Consider the following 21,767-nt stretch of genomic DNA (forward strand, 5'->3'; position numbering starts at 1 on the left):
TCTTGGATGTTTTTAAAATATTTATAGTAACCTCCCACCTCCTGGGTCCACTTGTTTTGGTGTTTTTGTTGTGGTGGTGGTTTGGTTTTTGTTTTTGTTTTGCAACAAAGGTAAGTGCTGTTTCCCCTGCTGTCAGGCCTGAGTAATCGGCGCTGCTGACATGGACTAGAAGAGTAACTCCAGTGTGAGAACAATGGAAGCAAGTAGCTTCCATAGCATATGTTACTCGTACACAGCTGCGAGTAAAAGATTGGGGCACTATGGCAATAAGGTGTGGATGTGCAGGAGCCCTTGCTGATGGATGTAGTGCTGCCAGACGAGTTGCAGGACTCAGCCAAGCTGAGTGTGCACAGCACAGGCAGTAGGAGACTGCTTTTAAGCAGAAGACTCCTCTGGGAAAGTTGAGACACCCATAATGCTGGTAATCCCTAATTGTGTAGTGAATGCTTTTGAAGGATAGTTTTACCTGAGGTACAGTGATCATGGCTGTTATCACAGCCTTTCTCAGCCAGAACAGTAACTCACAGCCTTTGCCAAGTCCAAGAATGCTGGTTGCCATTGACCAGCTTTTAATTTTATTAAAAATTCTTACGTCTTTGCAGCTTTCAGAAGGGGGCTGAAGTGGTCAGCCCTCAAAAGCACACAGGCAACCTCATGAAGGAGGAGCTGCATAAAGGCAACCTGCCTCAGGTGCCATGAGCTTACCCTCCTTTTGTTCTGGCATTTATGTATGAGACTTAAAAAATGTTAATAGGTAACTCATGGCCTTTGAGAGCTACAAAATGGGTGATTTTGGTAGCAAACAACTGAACATATATCACTGGATCTTCATTAACATGAATTTATTTCAGTGAGATGACAACTGGGTGCTAGGGACCATTGTGGAACTTACGGGTTTTGCTGGAAATGAGCAACTTGCATGTGGTGGATATGAACACAAGGGACTAGGGTGATCAGAAAAAGTCAGAATCACAGAACAGCTTGGGTTGGAAAGGATCTCAAACATAATCCATTTCCAACCTGCAACCATGAACAGGACTTGCCACCCACTGGTTCTGTCTGCCTAGGACCCCAACCAACGAGGTACTGAGCACCTCCAAGGATGGGGTATCCAACATCTCTTTTGAGCAGTGTGTGCTAGGGCCTCACCACCCTCTGACTAAAGTTCTCTCTCTTAGTTAAAACCCATTCTCCCTTGTCATGTCGCTACCTATCTGAACAAAAAACTGTTCCCCCTTGGTAACAGCAGAACTACAGCTGTCTGCATGGGCGTGGGTCTGCATGTGATCTCCTGGACTGTACAATGCAGGGCCACTTCTGGCCATGGATGTCCTGCGGCAAATCTTCTCCTGTGGGGTCCTAGGGCTCGTTGTAACACACTCGGGCCGTGGCGATAAAGGAAGACATGCAGTCGAGAAGCAGCACAGAGTGCAGGCAGAGGACAGCCTCCTTCCTCCCAGCACCCCGCCCGTGTCTTTTAGGAGCACCTCTGGGGCAGACGCAGCACAGGATGCTCCCGCCGCGGGCGACAGCCAAGGCTCCGCTGATGCCCGATGCCCGCCCGCGGCCCGGACACTGGGGGGCGCCGATGTGCGGAGGGGCATTAAAGTCCGGCCCAGCTACGGGGATACGGCGCGGGGCAGCTCGGCGGAGACCTAAAAAAATCGTTTCCTTCCGGAGCGACGGTGGCGGGGCTGTAACTTCCCCGGCTCGGGCTGGGCATCGGTGTCCTCCGGAGTGAGGCGCTCGGAAGCCGCAGAGGAATGCAGCGAAGCGGCGAGGAAGAGCCGCTGCCGTGTGGAGGAGGCTGAGCGGTGGGAGGGGCGGGGAGGGACCAGCCGCGGCAGTGACAAGGTGCCAGCGAAGCCGAGGGGACGCTGCCTGTGCTCCACCGCCCACGTCGCTGCCCGCCCGGAGAAGTTTGCCTCGGCAGCACTGCAACCGCCGGGGCCGCCGCGTCCGAGCAGGGAGCCGCGTCCGAAGCCGCCGCACGCTGATCCGCGGCGGGACGGGGGTGGTCTCTGCCGGGACGCGGCGGGGGGACGTCGCCCCGCCCGCGCCATGGCAGCCCGCTCACGGAGACCCTGGCTGAGCGTGGTGCTGGGTCTGGTGCTGGGCTTCACTGCCGCCTCCTGGCTCATCGCTCCCCGGGTGGCCGAGATGAGCGAGAAGAAGCGGCGCGGCGCCAGCTTCTGTTCCTACTACGGCCGCGCGGCGGGGCCGGGGGCGGCCGAGCAGCCGGCGGCAGCGGCGGTGCTGGACGGCACAGGCGTGCGGAGCAGCCCGTGGGAACTGCAGGCGGCAGAGGAAGGCACGGTGTCCAGCCCCGCCGCTGGCGGGGAAGCGGAGCAGGAGGAGGAGGAGGAAGGAGGCGAGAAGCGGAGCGGGCGGCCCGGCGGCAGCCGCAACGGGAGCGGTGACTGGGGAGGCGCGGCGGGCTGCGCCAAGCCTCGCAACTTCCTCTACGTGGGGGTAATGACGGCCCAGAAGTACCTGGGCAGCCGGGCGGTGGCGGCGCAGCGGACCTGGGTGCCCTCGGTACCGGGCCGCGTGGAGTTCTTCTCCAGCCAGGGCTCAGCCGCGCCCCCAGGGCTTCCCCCGCTGCCCGTCGTTGCCCTGCCCGGCGTGGACGACTCCTACCCGCCTCAAAAGAAGTCTTTCATGATGATCAAGTACATGCACGACCACTACCTGGACAAGTACGAGTGGTTCATGCGGGCGGATGACGACGTCTACATTAAAGGTGACCGCGGGCGGCCCGACGGCCGGAGGGAGGCAGGGGAGCACCGCGTCGGCTTCGCGGAGAGAGGCCATCCTGTCCCACCGAGCGGTGGCGGGGCAGCGGGGGCCGGTCCACGGGAGCTGTCTCCCAGCCCCAGCCGGCAGTGCCGGGCTTAGCGCCGGGGCTGCGGTCTGGCGCTCCTTGGAGGCGGTGTCTTCAGTTATAGTGAGAATTCTCACGTGGCTGAGTAGCACTGCAAGCAGAGCCGACCTCGAAGTCTACCTGTAAAGCCGCTGCTGTGCTTCGCAGCATGTCCAGAAAGTGTCGGCCCAGATGCCGCGTGGGTGTTGTAACACCGCTAGTTAAGGATGTTCTGCAGTCTTCTCCCTCTTGGTATGTGCTTGCCACTGCCTAAGAAAAAACTGCCTTTGATAATAAGAGGAAGACCGCTGTTATTTGTTATTCCTAGGGAAGAATGGCAAAGCAGGGGCATAAACCTGGGTTATGAGCTTGGTACAAACTTTGGAAAGTAAACTTGAGGTAACTGCACTATTTGTCACTTGGTTTGTCTGAGTCATTTAATAGGTTCCTTACATGCCAGCTGTCATTCATCTCTGAACTGTTTACACACCATTGATGGTGGTATTTCTGGTTGCAGAAGTAAAAGGTGGCACTGTTGTCTTGGGGCTTAGTTCTGACCTGTAGTGAAGCTGTCTTTAATCGGGTCCAAGTTAAACCTATCTGCCAACTCTAAATTTCATTAAAATGCTGAATTATATTTCAAAAATCAGTAAGCTGTTTGAAGGAAAATGCTGGATTTTTGCCATGTTCCAAGGGGAAGGACAGAAAATTATTCTGTGTGAAAGATTTATTTTAATTTAAGCTTGTGCTCATCTTTTCCAAAATCAATCTCATTAAAAGTAACACCTGACATTTTTCCTCAGTGTCTCTTCCTCCTCAACTTAGAACTATATTGACAGATTGTCTTGCATTAGAGAGTTTTAAACTAGCAAGAGAATGATTTCCATCAGTGTTGGCTGAACAGAGTAAGGCTTTGATCATATTCTCTCTTCAGGCTACATAAAAGTGCCATTGAAATGTTAATTGAGGATATTCATTTTAAAAAAAGAGTCTGAGAAATATGAACTTGTCCAAAGATACTACACTGGAGGTCATTTCCTGTGATAGTCTGAGGTGCCTGTTTGATTTCAGAGAAGAACCTTGAGATGCAGGAAAATAGATGAATGACTAAGTAGACAAATAACAGTGGTCTTTTATCTTTTCCAGGTGAAAAATTGGAGGAGTTTCTTCGCTCACTGAACAGTAGTAAGCCTCTGTATTTAGGGCAGACTGGTCTGGGTAACATTGAGGAACTTGGGAAGCTGGGTCTTGAGCCTGGAGAGAATTTCTGCATGGGAGGGCCAGGAATGATCTTCAGCCGGGAGGTTCTGAGGCGGATGGTGCCACACATAGGTGAATGCCTTCGTGAGATGTACACCACTCATGAGGATGTGGAGGTGGGCAGGTGTGTCCGAAGATTTGGAGGAACGCAGTGTGTTTGGTCCTATGAGGTAAGTAACAGCATTTGTCCCACGGGATTGTTCGTTTACAGGGTTCTGCATCTTGCAGAGTGTCTGCAATCTCTTTTCACCATAATTAGGTTTTAATAAATGCATTAGAATGTAAGCTGCTGACTGCAAGGAAAAGTGGTAGGAAAACATTCATAGCACGTGGCTGCAAGCATCTATTATTTCAACTTGTATTTTTCAGTTTTCATTTGGTGATGGTTACTGTAGCTTATATGTGTGAGCAGCCATGCTGTAAGTATTGCTATGTGATAAATTGCTAAAACATTACCTGTAGGTTTCCTATGAAGAACTCTTGGAAGGATGCTGCTCTATTTGATGTTTAATGCTAAGGTTGGACCCTTTTGGAAATCATTTCTATATAAGCGTCTGGCACGTCATTTTCTTCTGTGGCAGAGATTCATAAAATATGTTGTAGTATTTGAAGAGGAACTGCCTGTATTTTCTTAATTATTCAGATGTATTTGAATAGAAATCCTGATGGGCAGATGCAGAAATTGGAATATTCTTTTTCTTGTCCAGATAGGGTATCTGTTATATATTGCCTGTGTCCATTATATACTTTCAACAGTATTTAACTTAGTGAACTTATTTTACTCAGTGTTTAAATTTACTGCAGGCATGCACAGCATAACAAATCTTAGTATGCTGAGGTTCTTTTGGGAACAAATGGCTTCATTCAGTAGCAACGTTTTCTAAAGTAATAAAGATGTGTTGCGGCTCCAGAAAAGTTTGTTTGCGGTGCTGTGACTAGAAATCAGGGCTGTTTCACTAAAAACATTGTGGTTAATGGCAACATCACCTTTGCGGATTAAAATAGGTTGAGCATGCAGTTGACAGGAAGGGTGAAGAGTGATAGCTAATACGGCGAATAAAATTTTAGTTATTTTGACTGATTCTTTAGTATTAGTCTTTCCTTGTCCTTGTGACAGTACCTCATTAAGTGGGGAAAATTGTTTAAATGAGCCACTGAAAGAGGTTGAGTCAGGAAAAATAATTGTTTTTCTGCATTAGTGGTTTTTGGCTTTTTTTTTTTTTTCCCCTGAAAGACCTGGAAAAAAGTGTCTGTTTAAAAATGGGTTTGTTGGGCTACACTGTATGAATGGTGAAAGAACAGAAAGTCTTAAATTGCTAATACGGATTTAGTGGGTAGTAATATTATCTCTTATTCCACTATAGAAATGTATTTTTAAAGAGTATTTCAACAAGTGATTTGAATCAAAATGTGATAAAATACACCCAGCTGCATTGCTAGAGCAGGGAAGGTATTTATTGTGCAGATGGGGATCAATTTTGTACGAGCAGTTCTTAATCAGACTTCTGAGCACTGGTAGCTTAATCCTATATTCTGATATATTTGGACTTTGCCTGTGAAAGTTCGTTTTAAAATCCTTACAGGCCTTCAATGCCTGCTTATCTATGTCAGATATTAGAATTCTAATTCTGGCTTTACAGTAGTACTTAGAAGTTTTTTATTTGTTTTGTTTGTTTATTTTTTGCTGTTTTGTCTTCTTGGGAGGAAAACTGATGATAACTTGGTTATAATTTATTTTAATATTGAATGATGAGAAATTTTTGCTCCAGAAACTGAGTGTGAGTTGTATAGAGCAAACTATGAGTTTGCTTTTTTTCTGTTTTGGAGACATGAATTACATGACTGTCCAACTTCTCATGGTAAGATTGGGGCCTGAAAATATTGACTTTAAGGAGCAGGTCTGTATGTTTGTTTGGAGTCTGGAATAGAGTGGCACCAGTCCTGAATTCTGACTGCTCACAAAGACCTTATTTCTTTATAATGAAGAACAGGGAAACAAATGTATTAGTTGTTGTAGCAGTTGTTAATTTCTGACCATAATTTTTGTTTGTTAGAAAAACATTTGCCATTGTTGCTTGTGCAGCAGGTCTTCTTGACGACACAGATGGTTAAGACAAAGCTTCTTTGAGTGCTATCCCAGTATTAAGTCTGCCTGGAAAGGTAATGGAGTATGCTGAGAGAGCAGCCCAGACCAATCCATTTTGAGGCATATGAAATTGAAGGTACCTCTCTGCCTCCTTGTAGAGATATTGTGGAATAGACTAAAATTTTTACAGGCTGCTTTATTAATTAAGTTTACTGTTTATAAATATGTACATTTTGCATATTTAAAATCTTGAAATATCATGTTATTTTAGGTGTACAACTCTTTTGCAAGAGCCTTTTGGAGCAAATTTTATTTTTTCTGTGTGGCAGGGATAGAAATTTAGTGTTTCAGTTTCTGAAAAGCTCTAGGTACTTCAATACATTAGAGGGTCCTCAAACTTATTTTGTTCTTTAGTATTATTTCATGCCTTTGTATTGTGTAGCTGGTTGTTGAAAGAAGTCTGATAAGGTACCTGAACTGACTCTGTTGTTGCAGATTGTTATATTGGACTGTTACAGGACTGTTGTACTTTTTCCCGGGGTCACTGAAACTCTTACTGTGTGCTTTTCCATTGCTGCTTTACTCAGTTATACTTTTCTAGTGCAGGAAGGGAGAATTAATCCTTATGCAAACACCAAGACTGTATCTAGGATGGACTGCGAAGTGTGTTCCACATTTGTCTTGAAGTCCTCTTGTACTGAAGAACTGAGCTGAGTCCTGCTGGACTGCAAGGTTTTTATGAACATCAGTACTTTTAGGGAAATTCTGAGGTTTGCATGTGTAGCTGAAGACTAACATGAACTGGGAACAATTCCATTCAGATATGTAGGAATAGAAAAACTATAATAAAGTTGAATCTATGTGACATCATTTTGTTACTGGATTTATTCTCCAGGAACTGGAAGTCTGTTGTTGTTGTTGTTGTTGATGAAAGACATTGAAGAACTTGTGAGAAAACATGAGGTGCTTGATCTTTGCCAGGTGCCTGTGGTGGTATAGCTGAACATGACTGCCTCTCAGGGTTTGTTAGGTTTCTGTGTAGAGGTACAGCCAGAATGTTGTGCTTGCTTGTATGCCTATATTGGCTTGCACTTCTATTGGCTGGCAAGGAAAGGACTGCATTGTTATTTTAAGAGTATATTTTTCTGTCAGAAAGAACAGGAAGAAAGGTACATAAACCCGTAGTGACTAACTGTTGCTTGGAGAGTAATTTTCTGTAGTTTAATCCTTGTTGTGCCCGGTAGGAAGCCAGGGCTGAGAACTCTCCCACATGCAAAGTGAGTTATGTCTGAGGCGATCCCTGTTGACAGGGCTCCTCCTCTTTCTATCACAAATTAGTCACTGGGTTGCTGAGACAGTTAGTCTGATAACAGAGTTTTGAGGCACTTGTGTGGAGCAGAGGAGAAACAAGCCTACTCTGGAGCTGCTGTTGGTCAGCCTTAAAGGTGGTTGTTGCTGATGGGCAGTGGCTGCTCAATGCAGCCATTCTGCTCGGCAGTGCCATGCTGTGCATGGCTGTGGTGAACTGGAGTGAGGGTGAACCATCCAAACCCCTGCCTCTGTCTGATGGATAGACAAAGGGGCGGTGCTTGGGAGTGTCTGGGGCAACAGCATTGGGCTGGTAGAATCTTACAGGTCAGGAATAACAGCAAATAACAAATTTCTTATGAAAATTACCTTGTTACAACAATGCTAATTGTAGTTATCAAACTTGATCACTTGATATGGTTCTCACCAGATTAGAAAAGTGACTGGTATTTCCATGCTATTGTAGTAGAGAGTTTCATAGAATCATATGGACTGGCGTGGGTTGAAAAGGACCTCAGTGACCATCTAGTTTCAACCCTGCTGCTAGGTGCAGGGTCATGAACCACCAGACCAGGCTGCTCAGAGTCACATCAAGCTTGGCTTTGAATGCCTTCATGGATAGGGTATTCACAACCTCTCTGGGCAACCTGTTCCAGTGTGTCACCACCCTCTTAGTGAAAAACGTTTTCATAATATCCTAAACCTCCCCTGTCTCAATTTAAAACCATGCCCCCTTGTCCTGTCACAGTCTACCCTTGTAAACAGCTGTTCCCTCTCTTGTTTATATACTCCCCTCAAGAATTGGAAGGCCACAATGAAATCTCCCTGGAACCTTCTCTTCAACATAAACAAGTCCAGTTTCCTCAGCCTTTCTTCACAGGAGAGGTGCTCAAGTCCTCTGATCATCTTGGTGGCCCTCCTTTGTATCCATTCCAAGAGCTCTGCATCTTTCTTGTGCTGGGGGCCCCAGGCCTAGATGCAGTACTCCAAATGGGGCCGCGCAAGAGCTGAGTAGACGGGGACAATCAGCCACCTCTCCCTGCTGGCTGCTCCTCTTTTAATGCAGACAGGGATACAGTTGTCCTGCTGGGCTACAAGTGCATACTACTGGCTTATGTCCAGCTTCTTGTTTACCAAGACCCCCAGGTTGTTCTCCACTGGACTGCTCTCAAGGAGTTCTCCCAGTTTGTATAAATAACTGGGATTGCCCTGGCTTTGCTGTTGGCCTTGCTGTTGGCCTTGCTGTTGGCCTTGCTGTTGGCCTTGTTGAACCTCATTGGGTTTACATGGGCCCAATTCTCCATCCTGTCCAGGTTCCTCTGGATGGCTTCTATTCCCTCCAGTGTACCAGCTGCGCAGCACAGCTTGAAATCATCTGCAACTTTGCTGGGGTGTACTGGATTCCATCATCTGTGTCACTGATAAAGTGGTTCTGTGTGTACATGTTACCAAATTAAAAAAGAAGTCATTAAACAAATATCCAATTGCAGTAATTATAGTGTCGAAATTGGGTCATTCTTCTCTCATGCCATATGGTTCTCATTTGAGCTGTGTGCTCCTGTAGAACTCTTCAGGTTTTATGAGATATTTACTGTCAACCATTTGCTCTTTCCGGAGAACTTGGGGACACATGGCTCCCTTCTTTGAGTTCTTGTTGCCCCACATCATTCTACATGGTGAGTTTGTCTGGCAGTTGAAAAGGTTTGTGATGAGAAGGCAGTCATCGCTTTATTGAGGGCCTTCAGTGTTTCCTGATGTGGCTCAGCAGGACTGCGAGAGCTGGTGGTGCTTGTGTCCTGATATTTTTGTTGTGAAGGACTAAAGACAGTGTTACCCACATCCAGCATAGAGGTATGTGCAGGCACATTTAAGCTTGCAGCTGTCATCCCTCCAATCATGGAGAGCATCTGAACTATGGACCCTAGGGCTAAGGGTCTACTTCTGATTCTGACAAAGTGTTCACTGCTCATGGGTTTCAGGGTTGTTTGCAAGTTTGATGTCCTGTCTTTCCTTGAGTGCCCCAACAGGAAGTACTGCTTGAAGGTTTTTGGAGTGTGCAGCTGTGTGATTCTGACTTCTGGTTCTGAGTTTCCCAGATGCTAAAGTTCATGTGATTTAATGTTCAGGATGTGAAAGCAGCATAGCTGTTTTCCTGGTAATGTTTTCCTCTAAGATGCCAGTAGGTATTTACGTGCACTGCTGTGTGGGCTGTGTAACAGCTTTCTTGTCTTTTTTGAATGTTTGTATATTTTAAAGGTTTTTCTCTTAAAACTCTTTTTTTTTTTTGAACTGCTGAAGCTCCCCACTGATGTAGAAGAGGAAAACATTAGGAAAAGTTCAGAAATGATTTGAAATTGTTTTTTATTCTGTACGTGGGTATGCTGAATCATCTCTCAACCTACATAGAAAATTAAACCTAAACATCTTCAGCTTTCTTCTCACGTTCTTTTTTTATTGAAAATGCATTTTCAAAGCTCCTGCGCGATTGGTATATTTGGGGTGATACTTCTTGTAAGAGTCTAGTGCAGAAGGCTAGCTGTTAAAAGTGTGTTTAAAAGTAGTGTTCAATGAGACAAAGCAGTTGTGACACAACTGTTGTTACAGTGATCTCATTTAAGCCCATCACACCATCTCTCTTTGCACTGCTTGTCACATTATACAAGGAATAAACTTGGTTTTAAAGATAGCCTTGTGGATGAAGAACTTGTCTGCTTAGGGTCAAAAGCTTATTCTGTGCTTAAAGTGAATCTATAAAGCAAAGCACTGGGAAATGCTGACTCATTTGCCTTTTAGCCTGAAACTGTTATCTGTCTTTTAAAATCTTTTCAATATCAAATCAACCAAAGCACCTGGAAAGCAGTACTTTCTAAAGATATTCCTAGAATTTTCATCTTCAAAATCTTTTTGCTTCCTGTATTCTGGAGTATAAACTTCCCTTCCACACTTATAAGTTCTAACGTGTTTATTGTTTCTGACAAAGTGTTTTGTTTGACTGTATTGCTTGAGCCTTTTTGCAGATTAGTTATGTGTTGCGGACTGATTTAACTAAATTAAAGGGTATAATGTTGCTCAAAGCCTGCGCAATAATTTTTAAAGTCTCTAATCAATCTGGTGGCTTTCTGTGGTGGAGTAACACCATTGGTCGATGAAGGGAAGGAGACTGATGTCCAGGTCAGGGGTCCCCAGTACAAGAAAGACAGAGAGCTGTTGGAGAGGGTCCAGGGGAGAGCCATGAAAATGTTCAGAGGGCTAGAGCACCTCTCCTATAAGGAAAGGTTGAAGGAGCTGGGCTTGTTCAGCCTGGAGAAAAGAAGGCTGCGGGGTGACCTCATTGCAGCCTTTCACTACCTAAAGAGATTCCACAAACAAGTGGGGAGCCAATTCTTTGGAAGTGTAGATAACAGCAGGACAAGTGGGAATAGTTTTAAGCTGGGGGAACGAAGATTTAGGTTCGATATCAGGGGGAAGTTCTTTTCAGAGAGAGTGATGAGGTGCTGGAACAGGCTGCCCAGAGAGGCTGTGGATTCCCCGTCCCTGAGGATGTTCAAGACCAGATTGGATGGGGCCCTGGGCAGCCTGGTCTAGTATTAGATGTGGAGACTGGTGGCTCTGTCTATGGTGGGGTGGGAGGGTGTGCTGGAAATTCGTGATCCTTGAGGTCCCTTCCAACTCAGGCCATTCTGTGTTTCTGTGATAGGCAGAGGCACTGCGTGTCCCTGCTTCCTCTCAACCCCCAGAGTTAATGAGTTGTTTTTTTTGTTGTTGTTGTTTTTTTTTCTTTTTTTTTTCTTTTCTTTTTTTTTTTTTTTTTCTTTTTTAATATATCTGGGGTTTTTTTTGGATTTAGAAAATCTTGTGATAACTTTATTCTGACTTTCCAGCTTCATATCTTTGGATGAGCTCAAAGGATGTGAAATTCTGCTAAAGCAGAAATGGTTCAGAAAAAGAAACTGGAAGTTGTAAACAAGAAGTGTTTAACTGAAATAAGTACTAATTAAATATGCTTTAAGTTACTGAGGTGTTTCGTATGGAAATATTGAGTTATTGTCCTTATGTACAGTTACAATATATGTTTATTTAATTATTTCATTATGTAACTTAAAATATGTTAGAAGTACATTTCTTAATTTGAAGTGTAATGAGAACTACTGACTTTTGATGTTTCTTACCAGTTCTGGCTGACAGTTTAAGCTCAGGATTAGTCCACAGGCTGGATACTTTTTCAGTATGTATTAGAAACTGGATGGCAATTAAATGTGTAGTTCAGCCTGAGTTATAATATTCTGGACTTCCTAACTGTTACGCTTAGAAAAGGCTTTTGCTCTGCTTTAAAGAAGTCTTCTAAATAGCATAGTATACCTAGCAAACAAAGAACATCTTCAGCTGGAGGTATAATTTTAGGAAATTCTGGAGGAGCAACTGACATAGGCTTTCTGAAAGCTGTTTTATGTATAATTTAGTCTTCAAACAAATCTAGTAAAGATAAAGTTACTTTCACATTTATTTTAGCTGAGTGCTTTTCAGTCACATTTTCCACAGTCATTTTCCACGTTGCTTGAAGCTTTATCTTTAGTAATCTAACCCCTTTTGAATGTTCAAAAAAGTTAAAATCTCCTCTGGAATGTGATAGTTTAAACAAATAATTGCAGTATTGGGGACTGAGGGACTTAATAAATAGTTAGGTGCATTTTTTTTTAATTTTTTTTTTTTAATAAATTATGTTGTGGTTAAATATTTGACTTAGAAACTTGTAGCATTCCTTTTAATATTTTTGAAATAAGATTATCATTTTTAGCACGGGGTGTTTTTTTTCAATTCTTCGTGCATTTGATACTGTGAACATTTTTGTTTTGTTTCATTTCCAAGATGATAAAATCCCTAATTTTTTTCTTTGTTTGTTTGGTTTTTGAACTGGACATGAACAAGTTAACATCTGAAGGGATTTGCTCTTGCCCTTTTGGGGCATGGTGTGTGTACAGAAGCTCCTCATGTGATCAAAGCAGATGGGCTAAAGAAATATGGTATGTTTATACATGCCTGTAGTGCTGTGGAAGCTCCTTAAGACCTTTTAATCTGTTCCAGGTATTTATTTATTGCAGCTTTACTCCTGTAAAGCTTAGGAATTTATCTTTCAGTTTGTTCTGTACAGTTATATCTGTGCCATTCAGTTTTTTATGTAAATACATATGTTTTACCTTCCAGCTTCTTTTTAGCTTTTTGGCTTTTCATTTTTCCTGACCATAGTCTGCCTGTTAGCATAATAATGTTTTATCACTGAAGGGGAGTTTCATCACTGAAAGGGGCCAGTGAGCTCAAATGCTGCCTGCTTCCTTTTTTCAATTTGCCTTCATGGAAGGAAGGGAGAAGCAATGGGAAAATAATTGCACCTAACCAAGGGTAGTTTTCTGGAATGAATGAACAAGAACACACAATATTGGAAAACAGTAAAAAGTAATATTGCTTAATATCTGTCCATGGAAATTCTGGAGAATGTGTTTTTAGTATATGTGAGAAGGTCATGTAAGTGTATGTCCTCTGTGGCATCTTGGTGCTTTGAAGTTTGCTTGAAGTCGCAATGTGTTTGTTGACCTCTTCCAAACACTGGTCACTTTTCACTTTCCAAGAGCTTTTGTTGGATCAGCACCTTGTGTTTGGGTCCTCACAAGACTTCTTTCGTGAGATATTGCCTTAAAACAGACACGTTTGAGGAACGTAAAAGCACTTATGCTTCCATATTGATCTTTAAAGGATTTCTACTAGCTGCAGATGCTGTTGATAAAATGCTGTCAAAAATTCCATTAACTCTGAAGGGGAAAATCTAATTGACACCCTCAAAACAACTGTGTTAGGTTTCTAAGTATGTTCCAAGATATTCTGTTATATGCCATTCTTAGTTGAATAATCTTTGTTAAAATGGGAGCTCTCAAACTTTTCATATGTCTGAACATTGGTGATGCTTACATTTGAAAATACACTTAAGTATATCTGTGGGAGCTTCTCATAAGGGCTTAAAATAACTCTGCAGTTGCCAGTTGGAATGTTGAGCACTACATCATAATTTTACTAAAATAACTTCATTGTTTATTTTCCATTGCTAAGCATTATTTGGAAAATCTTCTGTTTTCCTTGGAAGTGACCTTTGAAAATATCTATTTGAAGGTCCTGCATTAAAACTGTAGAGTTGCCAATAGAAGCAAACTAGTTGATAATTTCAGTAGTTTTAATATGTGTGTTACCTTCAGTGCAGAGGCAGTTTGCAGTCTTCATAGCTTGAGAGAAAATAAAATTGTTGCCTGGGAGAGACGTAAGGGGAGGAGGGAATTTGTGCTTTTCTTATTGATTTTTTTTTATTCTGTTGTTTATGTTTAGCCATAATTACATCAATCATTTTGGTGAAAATACAAGCCTTGTCAGAGTATGTGTTACCCTCTACAAATTAAGTAATTATTTTCTTTTGTGTCACATCCATTATAGTGATGCAGATGGATAACTAGAATGTTTGCTATATGAAGAGTTTCAGTTTTATGTTAAGTGACACTTTAATGATTAGTACAAGGATAGAATAAGTTGTTACTCTGTTGTTTGTTCTTTTTTTTTTAATGGTTTCAGAATATTCTTTAATGTTTTATAGTGTAATTAACAAACTTTATTCACTGAGAGTAAATACTTAATAAGGTGTGATGTTCAATAGAAATCTTTTGGCATCTGTTTATCAGTACAGATGACAAGTACTTTTCTTTCTAACAGGTTGATATTTCTATTTATTCCCATATTCTAAGGAAATAATTAAAAATAATTTAGTCTTATTTTTATGCATTTTAGTTGTTTAAGGTCTAGTTTGTTGCTGAAGGACTACTTGATGCAAGAAGCCCAATTTTTTGTTTGGATATTCTTGTGTAGCTTACGTGGGTGCTACTGTTTAAGGTCATGGAAATTTAGGGCTGTGTGCTGACATATTCCTGATGTTTTGTGTTCTGATCACTTTAAAGGATGCATATTGGAGCATATAATCTGACAGTTTTGGTAAATCTTCCTTTGTAATATGTTTGCAGCTCTTTACTGGGAGTAATTTAATTTTTTCTAATAAAAATATTCATAAATATGTCAGAAATATACCCGAAATGAATTATAAATAGTATTTTAGGGGAAAAAGATTCTACATAGCACTGAAAATCATCCATTTCTTAATCTGTGTTCTGTGTTTCTTTTTCCCTATCATACAAAGAACACAAATTCTCTCTCCTTCTTGATCTTGAATATGTATTTAAAGGTATTACTGACTTCCTTGAATAAAATTGAATCTTTAAAATGCTGCTAGTTAGTGCTGCTAATTCATGCTGGAACTATGGTATAGAGACATTTGTACTATTTTATTGCTTTTGTCTTGTTCATAGCTAACACACACATTTAATGCGTAACATTATTTTTTTCAAAGTTTTTTTTCTTGTTCTCTATCAAGGCACACAGACTTCCCACCATATTTTCATAGATAAAAAAACTCCTCCTGCCTTACAGTTTTGCTGATGCGTGGTTTACTTTTCAGTTCTTGGGCTAAGTACTCTCTAGCATTTACACCTGGAGACTTGTTCTTTCTCTTCACTTGTGAAAATGAAAGGACTCTTCTGGGAAGATTTTACATTATTCAGCTAGTACAAGCATCACTTCCTAGCCTTCCCATTTATATTGCGCTGCATTGAAATAGTAGATTTTCCCTTTTTACCTGTGCTGTGTCACTGGCAAACTGTGCCATAGGGATACTGTGAAAATATGATTGCTTCAGTAAGTAGCTTCTTTACTTTCCCTTTCAAGTTCTGTTTGACAAATGCTCTTGTACCATGTTTTATTTACCTTAGAAGGCTCTTGTTTCTTCCCTTGAGCTTACTCCTTCATACTGATAAATGTTACATAGCTTTTCTTTGGCTAGGCAGCAGAATCTGTGCTTCATGTTCCTTTTGTTCTTTCAGTAACCTTTAATTTCACCTACTTTAGTCACTTTTAAAATTTTTACTGTATGTGATCAACATTAGGTGTGGGACTGTATACTAGAAGTCATATGTAACTTTTACTGTGGCACAAAATGTTTCTTTTCTGGAAGCCACTTCATTCCTGCAACTCAGGATTATATTTACCAGCTCTAAACTTCATTATGCTGCACATTCATTATCATTCTGCATTTGGTTGGTACTGCTAGGTTGGTGTAATCTTCAACCATTTTCAAATGTTGAGCCTTTGACTACCAGAGTATTTTATATATGTGAAAATTTACTAGTTTAGCAGTCACATGTTTAGTCACATCACTGCTGTATAACTGTGCTATCTTAAGTGTGATGTTTTATGAGATAAAAATTATGTTTTCCTGTATAAAGAGAATGATCTTGGTTAGCCTGATGGCCTACACAGCAAGGGCAGAGGCTGTGGCAGTGCGAGGAGTGTGCTGCATTGTGTGATTACATCCCACATGGAAGACATAGTTGCTCCAAGTCTAATTCTGCCTCCAGTGAGAAGAATGGTTAGTGAGTAAGAAAGATTTTATCTTGCAAAGAGTTTAATCACATGTGACATGAACTGCTAAGTGCTGTTCATTCTGACTATTCAGCGCATCTTTACAGGCCAGCTGCCTTTGGTCTCTGTGATTTGCCATTTCTTTTTAGAGGTTGTTTATTGTAGAAAATACCTTAAATTAGCATGTGACTTACTGTAAATCTCCACATAAAGGGACTGTCTTTAAACACTGGACCTTGTTTTTGAAGTCAGTTACTTGAATCTAAAGCTGAACATCTATGAATTTTACCTCCTTAGATTGTCTCTGCTGCTCTGTTTGTTTCCTTGAGCCCAGCTCCCATCTCCCTACCGCTTTCCCTTTTCTCTTCCCATTTGTCGTGGGGCCAGGGTCCACGGGCCTACTGCCCCCACTGTTACGGACATAGATTGATCTAGATAACCCCAAGACAGGAAGGCAAAACTAAGTGTTTATTAGCAGTCAGAGTCAGAGTGAGGGTGCTTGTGTGAAAACTTTTGCAGGAGCTCTTGAGATGAGAAGACCTTAAGGAGGACTTCATGCAACAACGTTAAGAACATCACCATCTTCTCCAGTATAGAGGAGTAGAAAAGTATTCAGAGAAAGGTGAGAATGTGAAAGAGACAAAGCAAAAAGTGAAGAAGAAATACAGTCTTCTAGAAAGGGATGAAAACAAATATGTTAAGTCAGGGATGAAATATGTGGCTTTGAGGCAGGACCTTGAAATTGAGATCTATTAAGAGTTGGTAACAAGATGAAGCTTTCCAGAAAAGGAGATCCAGCTGAGGTTCCTGTAACTACATGAAGAAGTCATGTGCTGCAAAAACAATTAAATGCTACTAACTTCAAATGGCAGTCAGATTAAAACACAAGGGTAATGGTGATGGGATGTTCTGAGCAAAACTAAAGTATCTGTAGTTAAGATGTGACATATGTTTTGGCAGAAGAAGCTAACGTGCTGTCATTCTTTAAAGGACTGTATTTATTGAGGGCATATATCTAATATAAATGAAATGTGAGTGAAGAATTTACTCAATTGTAGTTTTTAAAAGAAAGTCAGTCATTTCCATAAGAAGCTGTACTAAATAAGGAATTTTTTTGTGGCTCTCCAGATTTGTTCAGCATGGGTTGTTTTAGTTTTTACAGCAGCAGGGTTAGACACCCAAATCAACACAAAATGAATAAAGCTGTGCAAGTAAAAGCAGTAGTCCCTGAGTGAAAGTAGCTTGTTTATCTTTGAAGGTATCTTTTATAGTGACTTGCCATAACTGATGCTTTCATTTTTATTGTTTATTTTTTCCTTTCAATTCCCTTTAATAGAATAACATTTAACTATTAAGTAAAAAAAATTAAAACATTAATGGAAAGCTATGTGGTGGGATGATGATGCAGATTATCTCCTTCGCTTTAAGAATGTTCACATGTGTCTCATTTGCTTGTCAACTTTTAGTTTGAAACACCAGGTTGTAGCACCTGGTTATTTCATCAGTCACTGAAGGTGTCCATTTTACTAGGTTTGCCTCTAGGTGGATACTGGATGTTTTCTTCTGTAAAAAATCATGGTGTGCGTTCATTTGTAATGAACAGCAGGGAGGACAAAAGTATGTAATTGCAGCAGTGCTCACTTCTAATTAACTTCTGGAAACCATTTGTAGGTAGGCATTCTACTGAGTAGAATGTACTGCCATTTAATAAATGGCAGGTTCATGTTTTCCTTCAGTCCTTACTATTAATTGTGCTTTGGAAGTGAAGCTCTTCTGTCCAGATACAGAGTCTAGGTCAAGAACGTCTCTGTCAAGTCCCGTAATCCCACCTTTTCCCACAGGCTTCCAGTGCTATGGGGTGTAAGACAGGGCTTGGTCCCTGGAGGAAGATCTGACTTTATGACCTCTCAGTGAATTAACTCATATTAAAATTGAAAACTACTGCAGTTTGATAAGACACTTCACAGTATAATTTCTATGGTGGTAATCTTCTGAATTCTAACTTCTACAAATAATGAGATTAATTACTGAAAGTGATTTATCTTTAGTGATGGAGATTAGATGACTTTGTTTCCATTGCATTCAATTCAAAATCAGCAATTACTCCGTGCATTTTCCCCTCCTTTATGAAAGATCACAGAATAGTTGAAATCAACAGGGACCTCTGGAGACCATCTGATCCAGCACTCTGTTCACACAGAATCCTCTAAGGCACATTAACCAGGGTCATGGCTTTTGAATATCTGTAGGGAACGAGATACTTATCTAGGCAGCCTGTTCCAGTTTTCTGATACCCTCACAGTAAAGACCTTTTTGCTCATGTTCAATCAGAACTTACTGTGTTTGTGCCCATTGCCTCTTATCCTATCTCGGCACCATTGACAAGAGTGTGGACGCATACTCTTGACACCTTCCCTTCAGATACTTACATACCATCAGATCCCACCCGAACCTTCTCCAGGCTGTTAGATAATGTTTTTAAGGTGGTGTTATCAAGATGATGTTCTCTATAAAGATTATAAACATTCTATATGTCATTTTGTGTAATTGCAACTTGTCATCTTCTTGACACTTAATTGTACTTGTTTTAAAATATCCTATGTCATTGTGTATGTAGTTCTTGTCTTTGCAGGTCTGTACGCTGAATAAGTAAAACTTTTTCTTGTTAAACTGGCTGTGCAGAAAAGCATCTTAGCTAGCATTTTAAAAATGAAGAAATGGTTTAAAATATGCTTTTGATACATTTTGAATTTTATTATATTATTACTGAAGAAGATGGAGGTATTTTAGAATTTCAAAAAGAATAAAAAAGATCTCCAACTCAGGCTGTGTATTTACTTAATGATGAAATTCTTTGCATTCAGAGAGTACTTGCAAGTGCTGATAATATGCTTTGACTATATCAGAAATTAACCATGGTTGGGGAAAGACCTCTTCGTTTCTTAAAGGCGGATAATATTCAAATTAATTTCCAAACAGGATTTCTGCATTCTTTGTTATGAACACTGAAACTTGGATTCATTTGTCTGTATAAAAAATGAGTTGTACTTCAATTCCTTAGTAAGGCAGAAGAACCATTTCATATAATGGTTTGAATTGAGACAGTTCTTTGTTATTGCAGGAAATACAATAAAACCACAAGATGAAAACAGTAACAAGGTAATCTGAGTATTATGTTTTCTCTAAGTGGTGAAATTGTTTCAGGCAATTCTAACACAGACTTTAAAAACATGTTTCCATTTGGAGCTGGATTGGGTATTCTCTTACTTTAGAAGCCTGCTTGATTTTTCCATGTCGTTCTTGTTTGTAAGCTGAATACTTGATGAACAGTGTGCTAGGCAGCCTGGAAAATGTCCAAACTACTGTACCTTGTGGGCAGTAACTTATGGTTCAATGTTTAATTAATGTTTGGTGAAAAGTGGTGTACCCAATGTGTCCAATACTCGATGCAGTATTGTTTAGTATCTTTATTAGAGCCTAGTTGCTGGGGATGAAAATAACATCTGCAAATTAGCAGAGAAGGGAAAAAGCAGAAGTGAGATGCAATACAGAACAATTTTAAAGAGAAATGTTAATAGTAGCCTTGAGACAGTTGAGGGTTGGGCATTCAGAAATCTCATGAGTTAAACAAAAAATATTGCAGAGTCCTAAGGGACTGGATGAGGAAGATCTGTAAGAGGACTTCGGGTTTTAGAGGATCCCAAGTTGAGTCAAAAGTGTGCTCCCATTGCAAATTAAGCAAGTCACACTCTGCTTTGTGTTAGGCATGGTCATTAGATTTAGTGAAGATCTGTTATCCTTTGTTCTGCGGTGGAAGGATAATGCCTAATTTCAAGGGAAAATGTAGTTGTAGCATTTAGGTAATAGAAGGACAGTTACAGAGATGATGGAAATGAACTTTTGTCAATACTCTAGACATTATAATGCATCTGTCAATGCATTTTGCAGGTACAGTGAATTTTGGATGACAGTCAGAAGACATGTTTCTCCCCCTGTTTAGTATTACTGTGGCCTTGCCTTTAATATTCTCTGCATTTCTGGTTTCTACAATGATAAAAATGTTTTAAGGGATTTGAGTATGTCCAGACAAGAGCCCCAGAGCTGGTAAAAGAGGTGGAAGGCATGTCCTATGAGGATAAGCAGAGCATACCTGACTGTCTAACTGGGAGGATTCCAAGAGTATTCATTGCTCTCTGCAGCTCCCTGAGTAGGAAAGTGGAGGGAAGTGTTCATCTGTTCTTCATGGGAACTGATGGCAGGATGTACAAGAATGGCTAAGAGCTGTGCCAGCTGTGGATCAAAATGAATGTGAGGAGAAATTTCTTTACTCTGAGGTTGGTCAACCACTAGAATAGGCTTTCTGGCAAGTAGTTTATGCCCTAGTCTTGTAAGTGTTCAAGAGATTTTACTGAGTTTAAATTTTAGTCATTTCTGGAGTGTTCAGGCTGTTGTGTGCAGTGACGTTTGAAGATGCCTTCCTTCTATTCTAAACTGTGGCTTATGAGGTTCAGGTTGTACAAGGGCTGCTCTGAAAGTAATACCTTCTATTTTATTAAGTTGGTCCATGACATTAGAGGCACATTACAGTGGTATAACAGTAGAGGGTGAACCAGACAATATGCTGTTACTTTTTGTTGATGCGTGACAGATGACAGCAGAGGAGCAATCTTGACAGAATGGCATCTGAAATGTAAGTATGTGTGGATCAAAAGTGTGTCATTGGATTTGTTCATGTAGAAAAAAATGGCACTCACTGATATTCACTGTCACCTGCTGAATGTTTATGGAGACCCAACAGTGCATGTGAGCACACTGAGACAGGCAGTGGGTAATGCAGTGATGTCAGTGACTCTGGGTCAACTCTGCTGTTGTAGACGTTTATGTGTGCTATGCAGGCTTTTGTTCACTGCTGGCAAAAATACATAGGAATAACAATGATTCTCCTGTTTAATGTGTTTTATCTGCAAGGAAAATTTATTCTGAAGTCTCCGTTAAAAATAGTTTTGACATCTGTTGTCAATTTCCATTCTTTGACAAGTATCTATAGCCACTGGATTTCAATGTGGGAATTTAGAAAGTAGCTAATTTTATGTGCTGTCAATTTCTTCGTCCAGTAAGTAACAGTGGACAACAGTAAAACATTCTGTAACTCATCAGGAAATTGAGGCTTGATGAAAGTGTTCAGGTTCATGAGGTCTACAGAGGCAGAAACTAGAGAGGCAAATACTACTGAATATATATATAAATAAGTGATGCACAAGGAAATGCCTCTAAGATCTCTAAGATTTTTTCTAAATCCCTCCGTATTCCTTTCCACTCGGTAATCTCTGGATTAGGAGAATGCTTCATCCAGATAAAGTGGATGAGAAAGAATACATTCAGGGAGGTTGATAGTATGATCATCAATTTAGCATTCCAGAAGTGCGAAAGGGACAGAGAGAACATAAAAACCTGTTTGAACATGATGTTGTCTGTGTAATTAACTGTTCTGTCTGGGATGTAACTGTCAATACTTAGATCATACAACACTGAATATAGGTGCCAGGTAGGTGACTCTGTCAGTGTCCTCAATTGGTTATGTTACATATATAACTCCAATACAGAGAATAGTGAACTTAATAAGAAACCAGTAAGTTCCAGGAGTTAAAATTCTGAGTGTAATGGCTTTTAATCAATTATATAGCATTACTAAAATAAAGAGCAGCTTCATAGTGCCAAAAGAAAGAACCTCAGTACAGTGTCCAGTAT

General features: G+C 41.0%; 1 protein-coding gene across 6 annotated transcripts in view; it reads left to right on the top strand.

Moving 5' to 3' along the window:
- The first annotated feature begins 831 nt into the window (after window positions 1-831).
- The window catches only part of CHSY3 (chondroitin sulfate synthase 3), a 131,055-nt gene continuing 110,119 nt past the window's right edge, over window positions 832-21,767 (top strand). For all 6 annotated transcript variants that reach the window (XM_085528371.1, XM_085528372.1, XM_015849402.3 and 3 more), the window contains exons 1-2: window positions 832-2,743; window positions 4,010-4,293. In XM_085528371.1, coding sequence (XP_085384497.1) covers window positions 2,062-2,743; window positions 4,010-4,293 — 966 coding nt within the window. In that variant the 5' untranslated portion in view covers window positions 832-2,061. The remainder of the gene's footprint in view (window positions 2,744-4,009; window positions 4,294-21,767) is intronic.

The sequence above is a fragment of the Coturnix japonica genome, chromosome Z (genome assembly GCF_054131305.1).
Source record: "Coturnix japonica strain WE chromosome Z, WE-NBRP24, whole genome shotgun sequence".
NCBI lineage: Eukaryota > Metazoa > Chordata > Aves > Galliformes > Phasianidae > Coturnix > Coturnix japonica.